This window comes from Lytechinus variegatus, chromosome 1 (genome assembly GCF_018143015.1).
Source record: "Lytechinus variegatus isolate NC3 chromosome 1, Lvar_3.0, whole genome shotgun sequence".
NCBI classification, from domain to species: domain Eukaryota; kingdom Metazoa; phylum Echinodermata; class Echinoidea; order Temnopleuroida; family Toxopneustidae; genus Lytechinus; species Lytechinus variegatus.
The window spans coordinates 44,685,637-44,695,400 of record NC_054740.1 but is presented as its reverse complement, the minus strand read 5'-3'; the positions used below and the strand labels follow the sequence as shown (position 1 = coordinate 44,695,400).

Below are 9,764 nucleotides of genomic sequence, written 5' to 3'. Positions count from 1 at the left end.
CTCTGGCAGTCTCGCCTGCATTACGCGATTTAATATAGCAGCAGTGCTAACTTTGAAAACTACTATAAAATAATCATTCACAAAACACCATTCATATAATGACATAATACCACGTTCATTGACATTAAAGGACATTTGAACGGTGACTTAAGACTTGTCAACTACACCCATGTCCACATTTCATTCACTCTATCCATAAACTTTCAAAGTTATGATGGCAATTCAACAATTACCCCAACATGGCCAAACTTCATTGATCTTAAATGACCATTGACCATTGCCATGTGACCTGAAACTCGCACAGGGTATTCAGTGGTACTTGATTAACCTAATATCCAAGTTTCATGAACTAGATCCATAAATTTTCAAAGTTATGATAGTAATTCAACAAATACCCCAACTTGACCAAAGTTCATTGACCCTAAATGACCCTTGACCTTGGTCAAGTGACCTGAAACTCGAGCAGGATGTTCACTAATAATTGATTAACCTTATGCCCAAGTTTCATGAACTAGGTCCATATACTTTCTAAGTTATGATGTCATTTCAAAAACTTAACCTTTGGTTAAGATTTTGAAAATAATTCTCCCAACATGGTCCAAGTTCATTGACCCTAAATGACCTTTGACCTTAATCATGTGACCTAAAACTCAGGCAGGATGTTCAGTAATACTTGATTAATCTTATGTGCAAGTTTCATGAACTAGGTCCATATACTTTCTAAGTTATGATGTCATTTCAAAAACTGAACCTTAGGTTAAGATTTTGAAAATAATTCTCCCAACATGGTCCAAGTTCATTGACCCTAAATGACCTTTGACCTTAATCATGTGACCTAAAACTCAGGCAGGATGTTCAGTAATACTTGATTAATCTTATGTGCAAGTTTCATGAACTAGGTCCATATACTTTCTAAGTTATGATGTCATTTCAAAAACTGAACCTTAGGTTAAGATTTTGAAAATAATTCTCCCAACATGGTCCAAGTTCATTGACCCTAAATGACCTTTGACCTTAATCATGTGACCTAAAACTCAGGCAGGATGTTCAGTAATACTTGATTAATCTTATGTGCAAGTTTCATGAACTAGGTCCATATACTTTCTAAGTTATGATGTCATTTCAAAAACTGAACCTTAGGTTAAGATTTGATGTTGACGCCGCCGTCGGAAAAGCGGCGCCTATAGTCTCGCTCTGCTATGCAGGCGAGACAAAAATGAGCAAGCAAATGCTTGTGCTAGTGAGCTCAAGCAATGGCTAACTGCCTGCTTGTATTTGATTCACAATTAAGCCATTGCTAAAAAGTGTATGCATAATGCGAACATTTAACTTGTGTGTTCAAACACTTGATTAGGTTTTTTTTAAAGCTCCTTTAGAGCAGCTTGTGTGTTTGCTTGATCAGGGAATTCTCAACTTTTTGTCATGTTTATGCACCTGAGAGAGAACCCCAAGGTGTACCATAACCTACATGTACTTGTGTTCTTCCAAAAAAGTGCAAATCAAATGCCAAATATATAAATTTATCAAAAAGAAACTTAGCTTGACACGTCTGAGGAAGAGGTGTTATAGGAGAGAAGCAGTAATTTGCACTGCCACACCTTTGCGTTCAACTCTGCCTTTGCTGTGAGTAGCGTTCAGACCAGGGAGACGTCGCTATTGTTCAAACCGCTAGCAATTGCTTTCTAAAGGCAAGAAAAGGTTTCAAGCACTAGCAAAAGGTTATGCATATGAAATAAAGCAATTGCTGAGGTATGATCTTTTGCTTGGCTAGCTATTGCTTGTGTTTGAAGCAAGTGCTTGTCAGCAATTGCTACTTTTTATGCATCTGGCCCAAAATCTTGCTTTGAAATTTGACTATCCTAACGAAAGAAAGGAAAGGCAATTTGAATAAACTTGCCCATGAGATAACTCTGAGCTTAACTATTGATTTGAATTAGCATTTAAGTCATCGTAATTTTCACAATCATGGACAAAGTTAATAACTTCCTTCAATCACTCAAGTCAATATTCAGCTTCTTCAGTACATACATGTAGAAGAATGAGGTAATTATTTAGATTTTTTTATTTGTCATACACAGGATTAACTATTCAATGAAATTGATGAGCCAACTACTGACAAACTGGGCCATCAATAAAGTGACAACTATTTGTTTATACACTAGTAATAATCATATCTTTTAAGTGCACATACCATTCCAAGGAATGCTCGAGGCGCCTAACCGTTTAACATAATACACAGTAAAGAAAAAAATATGAAATAAAACATGAATACACAACACAAATCATTGGGAGAGGAAGTTTACGATATTAACAGGCATTAGGTTTTAAATTTAACTTGGAATCGGATGAGATTTGAACAATAATAATTATAACATGCAACATTTACATAGCGCTTAATACAATTTTTTTCTAAGCGCTGCATACTATTATCCTGGCTTTAGCACGGCTACCCTGTTCAGGGGCATCGAGCATTCAAGAACGTCCTTCCTACTGGGTAACCACTTACTACCCCTGGGTGGAGAGTAGCAAATGCAGGTAAATGCCTTGCCAAAGGATGCACATGTTGCGGCAGGATTTGAACCCCAGACCTTGTGGTTCAAAGTCCATAGACTTACTACATGAACATTTATGATAAATTAATTCAGGTCTTATATCAGTCCAAGGTCATCCAAGGTCAACACCAAGATGTCCTTTTCATTGACCTTGAAGATTTGCTGAGCCCCGTTTTCTGTTTTGTAATATATAGGTGTACCCTAAAGAAAATGGCCTTGTCCTTAACTTAAAATGTTGAAATTCAAGGCCTGTTAATTTCAATAAAAAGTTTGGTCACAATTTAATCTGGCATTGACATTCTGTTCATATCTATTTAGGTCAATTAACAAATTTACAAGTTACCTGACAGAACGATTCTTTCCCCAATACATTTGATAAATATCATATATAGCAAAACATTGCATCAATACATTTCCTTCTTGATTAGTCAACATAATCTTCTGTCGTTTGAATGACATTCTTAACATTCATACCACAAGTCCAAGTTACTTGACCCTAAGCTACATGTATATCATTTTCCTTTTCTGAGATACTCAAAGTGCTCTACTGTCCTTTGAATGGCTTCATCCAGACTAACAATAGGCCTGTATCCTAGGAGTTTCTTGGCCCGTTCACAGCTGTAGTAATGGTAGGTCCCTGCTATAGCCACTTTCATTGGTGTGAAGGTGACATTGATGTTAATGAATGGCTTGAGTAGGGTACAGATAAATTGAATGATGAGAGAGATGTAGTAAATGAGCCAGAAGGGGAGGTGGTACTTTGGAGCATCATAGCCAAGGCCGACTAGAAAGCGAGTCATGACCGACCAAAATGGAACAGGTTCATCATTGGTGATGAAGAATGACTGGGGAAAGATATGAAAAAAAAAGCAGAGTGATCAAATATGATACATGCACTTATAAATAATTGTAAATAAACTAAAATGATGTAGATCTATAAAGCACTTGAACGTAAATTGTGAGCAGTACATTTACATGATGAGCATGGTTTGCAACTATACAAATATGTTCAGAATAAAGGAGGAATAAAAGGAACAGGAGGAACAGGAAGAAGAGGAGGAGGAAGATAAGGGGAAATTATTTGCCTTCTTCATTTTAGTACAAAAAATAAGCTAAATGCAGGTGACTCTATCTATCAAGGTCAAGTCTCTTGGGGAAACAAAAACCTGTTTGGCTTGGGAGAAATTTGATTTACAAGAAAAAAGAACACGTTGTTTGCAAAATTTAGTTAGGTTAAATTTCTCAAGTTCGGTGAAAAAAATAGCTTACATAAAATTGGCTTTTGCATACTGTATACACACTTATTCTTCAATTTAATTTTATAATTTATTGTACAGGTACTTTGAAGAAAATGGCTATTTTTTTAACTTTCAAAATGATGTGAAATTGTGTGATGAATATTAGTATTCACAGGGTTGCTACTGTAACGATGGGATTGCCAGGCTGTACATACGGTACGTGTAGACAAGGAGTACCATTGATCATTACTGGAGTTATGCTGATCAATATGAATATCAGCATGCACAAAAGGGCCACAAGATATGAGGTCCTGGAGATTTTGTATACTGCAATATTAGTATAGGCTATAAATAATAACAAGTGGAGCACCTCTGGCAGTCTTGCCTGCATTGCGAGATTCAAAACAGCAGTACTGACTTTGAAAATGACTATAGAATAATTCGTCGCAAAAAAACACCATTCATATGACAATAAAATACTATGTTCATTGACCCTAAATGATATTTAACCTTGTTGTGAGCAAGACGATCAGTAATACTTGATTACCCTTACATGTCCACATTACATGAACTAGATCCATAAACTTTCCAAGTTATAATGACAATTCAAAAAATACCCTGACCTTGGTCATGTGACCTGAAACTCACACAGGATGTTCAATGATGCTTGATTACTCTCAGGTCCAAGTTTCATAAACTAGATCCATATACTTTCAGAATTGTATTTAAAAAGCTTAACCTTGGTTAAGATTTCGTTCTGATTCCCCTAACATAATCTAAGTTCATTGATCCTAAATAACATTTGACCTTGTCATGTGACCTAAAACTCACAAAGGATATTTAGTAATGCTTGATTACTATTATGTCCAAATTTCATGAACCAGATCCATAAACTTTCAAAGTTATGATGGAACTCAACAAATACCCCAACATGGCCAAAGTTCAATGACCCTAAATTACCTTTGATCTTGGTCATGTGACCTGAAACTCAGGCAGGATGTTTGGCAATTCTTGATAACCATTATGGCCAAGTTTCATGAACTATGCCCATATACTTTCTAAGCTATGATGACATTTCAAAAACTTAACACTCGGTAAAGATTTGATATTGACGATGCCGCTGCCGTCAGAAAAGCAGTGCTTATAGTCTCGCTCTGCTATACAGGCGAGACAAAAATGACGAAACACAATCTTTACTTACACTATTTCAATATAAATTGTGATTACCATGGAACATATTAAAAATGTACATACAGTAGGATTTATATACTAGGATGGAAGTGATACAGACTAAATAAGCAACTATTTCTTTATATTGGCAAAGATTACAGATAGATTTTTCTTCCACACTTTTTTAAGACTGTGAAAGTAAAGTGGAAACCTATTTGCATAAATTCAAAAATCATGGTAGGTATCATAGATTCAGTGAGACTATAAAGGAGATTTGCCCCCTCCCTCTGATTTTTTTTTCTGGAGGGAATCAGTTCCCCTTTGATTTTCAAAAAAATCGGTTTCTTTGATAAAGTGTTTTTCGTAGATTTTGTTTAAACCCACTTGTCTAAAAGATAAATGCGATGAAAATAATATTAAGCTTTTTAATGCTAGAGGGAGGATTAACAGTTTCCTCTGCTTTTAATATAACATGAATTCAATGAAAAAGAAAGCATGCATGCACTATAATAAACATACTTTGATGATTATCATGCGTGCTGAAGGAATTTACCTCAGCTTGTTATAAAATTAAATTGTCACCACTGGTAGGTACATTTATTTGAGGCAGTAAAGCTTACCTTGCCTCCTACACTATCTGGATGTAATAGAAGCTTCTCAGCGGCCAGGATGTGACCATGAACAACATTATCCACGTAGGTGAAGTCAACCAAGTTTTCACCATTCCTGTAAAATACATAACCAATCAGGGATAACATTGATGGCATGCAGAAATTAAGTTTGAAATAGGATGTAATACAAATGTGTATATGTGTAGAGTCTGTAGTGTAAAAGGTTTGTTACATCTGGCTCACCAAAGAATTTAACTCAAGTTCAGAATATTGGACTACAATGTTTTTTAATTCATGTTATACTTCCCAAGAGCTTGGCCTGTTGCATGAAGGTTAATTTTAAGCTCACTTTGCCAATTGTCATCCAACCATTACTTCAATGCAATTCTTGATTTTGACTGGTTCTTAAGCATTGCCAGGGCTCTTCTTGGCATCTGGATGGTGATTTTTCTCTCCCCCGCCCCCTTCTGTAAGTTTTTCCCCCTGATTATTACCATGGAAGTAATTGTATTATAGTTACCTATGTACTCACCCAATCATACATTTTGTTTTGCCAGCTTTAGCAGTCTGGACCAATGTTGGTACCATGTGTACATCCCCAGGTCCAAAGATAGAGTGTGGTCTAATGGCTGCTGTGTAGAAATCATCAGCTGGGTTGTTCGCTTCCAATACAACCTCAAACAACCATGGAAAGAAAAAAAAACTCTTGTATATTTTACATTTAAAAATTACTGTTGTTTTCAATGCCAACACATACATCCCATGGCAATGATCAAGAGGATATGATTTGAAAAGATATGATCATCACATACAGGTATAAGCTATAGATCTAAATGGGCAATAGGAATAAGGTCGTGATGAGGAATGAGGTTGCTATGTTGGGTGGGTTTAAAATGAGAATATCACACACTTTCATGAGACGTGTGAATTGAAAGGAACACAAAACTTGAGTGATATCTTCGAAATATTTTCTTCCTCAAAATGAAACTTTTTTTTCCAACGACCATACAATTTCACAATCTTATCACATTTCTGTAAAGCCATGTATCTAATGAAGATTACTTGCCTATTAAAATTGTTACACACCTTTTCCTGAAGTATTTTTGTTTCTGAGTAGGCATCTACAAAATCCTTTGCATATGGTAGAGACTCATCACCGTTCTTGATATCAGCACCCTCATATACCACACTAGCACTGCTTGTTAGTACTAATCTCTGAAGAAAAAAAAGGAGAAATATTTACAAAGCAGTTGGAGGTACAATTTCACCCAACACAATTGATACAGTTGTATTATAAGGCTTGTCACACATTTCAATGGGATGGCAATAAAATTTTCACTATTTATACCCATTTTGTGAAACATGGTCCTTCATCATTTTATAATAATCTTTTTCTATCTTTGATGGATTTTCCTCAAACATTCACATCTTATTTATTGTTTATTCTGCTATCTTTACAATTAACTTTTTTCAGGGTGAACTTTCCTTTTTAATAACTTCTACATTCTTTGTCAGATTTTGATGAAACTGTCAGTGTTTCCGTTTTTGCTTGTTGAGTTTTACTCTATTTATAATCCTAGAAATTACCAGTAGACATGATTTTTTACGACCTGAAGTAAATCTTTAAAATATAGAAATTAAAAAGAAAACAACATACATCAATGTTGCTCAAAAGAAAAACAAATCAAATAAAGACTTATTATCAAAGCTGATACCTTGACACCAAAGTCTTTGCAAGCTGATATCACATTCTGGGTTCCAGTATAATTCACTTTGTAGAATAGCTCTCTGTAGCAATAATAAAATACATGTACATACACAACAATTAATGAAGTCTTATGCTATCTGCAAGGGGCTGATAACAGATAAGGCTCAGCAAAGACAATCAAAATACAGAATTATTTGGTAATTGCAATGTTTACCATCACTTGTAAGTATGATGAATGTGATCTGTTAGTAGATGGAAAGACTTTATTCCTAAATTAAGAGTGATCATTTTGAATACTGATCAAATATAAAATGGTTCCTTTTTTGAAAAAGATTAATAAAACTGATGAACATTTGTATTGACAAGGAAGTGATGATATGTCTCATCCAAACAAAATGTCATTATTTGCTTCATATTCCACAATGACATTATCTTAATTGAAGAGATGAAAGGAATACTTTGGCCTATTTCAGATATTACCAGCAAGAGTAGTGCTATCAATCACCAATGGTGATCAGTAATGATGTCCTATCACCACTAGCAATAGGTTACAATATGTTCCATGCTCCTCATTGACATCATTATGAAATACTTGTATAACATAACACAATGTCAATGCATATTGTCCATGGTAAAATATGACATTACTGATACCATCACCCAGCAATCCAGTTACTCTACATGATAAATTGTTTAATGTATGCTGATGATCTTGTTTTCTTTTAAAATCTCCTAAAGGTATGCAAATTAGAGAAATTCACCAAATAACAGATATCAATAATAAGAACATGTTTCTTTCGTATACATAGTGCAAACAAATTTGAGTGTACAAGAGTACACAGTCAGATGGAGTCAAGTGCAGTCACAATGTGTCAATTGTCATGATTGTAGCAAAGTGAGATCACGTTGTATAGCCAGTTGGTATTCATATTTCGTTGAGGATTTTGGAGTAATTTCTGTTGCTGTTCTGTGCTCTGTTGTCTTTGCTATGGATACCTTTTTTTGGCTGTGATCTGTAGGCTACTATTTGTTGGTTTTGTGATGTTTTCTGTTCACTCATTTCTCTTTGCCGTGTTCATCCTCATGTCATCTATGTGGTAATGTGTACCTATATTGATGCACTGTGCATTTTGATGAAAAATTTTACGCTTTTCGTGATTTTCCGTTTGAAAAGTCACTTTAAGTTTCAAAAGGCTGTTTCAGTGAATTCCGTCCATTTTCTGCGATCGCGTAAAATCACTCCTGGTCCCTAAGACTGCCATCGTTTATTGGAAACATAGTTGCTCTTAGGGGTAATTCCTGATGATAATGATATCATCATAATAATAACACCTGTCAATATTGTTGCATTATGTTCATAGGTATTGTGTGTGAACAAGCTTATATTTTGCTGCATGTTCAGATGTACTGTAATTGAACATGCTTATATGTTGTAGCATTACTAGTACTGTGTGTTCATATGTACTGTGCGGGTGTGATATTGTTGTTTTATGTTCATATGCACTGTGTGGGTGTGAGCATACTTTAATATATTGTTGTATTATGTTCATATGTACTATGTTGGTGTGAACATGCTTATATTGTAATGTGTTCATATGTACTGTGTATGTGTGACCATGCATATGTGTGAACATTATGTCCATATGTAATTATGCACTGTGTGAACAAACTCACTGTTACTACTCACTGTACATATTGTTATAGTATGTTTATACATACTGTGTGAACATATGGTTCTATTACATACATATTCATATGAACTGTGTGTGAACGTGCTTATACATTGCATTATGTTCATATGTACTTTGAAAGTATTTACAAATTTTATGCATTGTCCAAGTTGGACAACCTGCTTTAAATTTTGTTTTCACTCATATCCTGCTCTTCTATGAATATCTATAATTGATCTAATTTTTAATGTTTGAAAATCGCTTGTCTTACTTCTTTTTTCTCAAAAAAATATTTTCAAATTATATATATCTTTTATGTATTTTATATGGTTCTGTACTGTTTTTTTTTATTTGGGGATAATATTGGCAAATGCTAATAATGAGGATCAATAATCTTAGTTCGATTCATCACAAATAGCAAAGTGTATACGTATTACGCACAATCTACAAGCTTTGCCCAGCTATCACTATTAGTGATAAGCAACATCTCATTCAGACGTTATTTTAAAGGACAAGTCCACCTCAACAATAGCTTGATCTGAATAAAAAGAGAAAATCCAACAAGCATAACACTGAAAATTTCATCAAAATCGGATGTAAAATAAGAAAGTTATGACATTTTAAACTTTCCCTTAATTTCACAAAACAGTTATATTCACATACTTGTTGGTATGCAAATGAGGAGACTGATGACATCACTCACTCACTATTTCTTTTGTATTTTATTATTGAATATGAAATATTCCAATTTTCTCCCCGTTGTCATGTGAAACAACAATTAATTCCTCCCTGAACATTTGCAATTAGCATTGTTT

General features: G+C 34.6%; 1 protein-coding gene across 2 annotated transcripts in view; it reads right to left on the bottom strand.

The window, feature by feature from the left end:
- Window positions 1–1,371: 1,371 nt before the first annotated feature.
- LOC121415015 (sterol-4-alpha-carboxylate 3-dehydrogenase, decarboxylating-like) overlaps window positions 1,372–9,764 on the bottom strand; it is a 32,374-nt gene continuing 23,981 nt past the window's right edge. For both annotated transcript variants that reach the window (XM_041608062.1, XM_041608054.1), the window contains exons 4-8: window positions 7,287–7,359; window positions 6,658–6,786; window positions 6,104–6,246; window positions 5,581–5,686; window positions 1,372–3,397 (exon numbers count right to left, since the gene is read on the bottom strand). In XM_041608062.1, coding sequence (XP_041463996.1) covers window positions 3,065–3,397; window positions 5,581–5,686; window positions 6,104–6,246; window positions 6,658–6,786; window positions 7,287–7,359 — 784 coding nt within the window. In that variant the 3' untranslated portion in view covers window positions 1,372–3,064. The remainder of the gene's footprint in view (window positions 3,398–5,580; window positions 5,687–6,103; window positions 6,247–6,657; window positions 6,787–7,286; window positions 7,360–9,764) is intronic.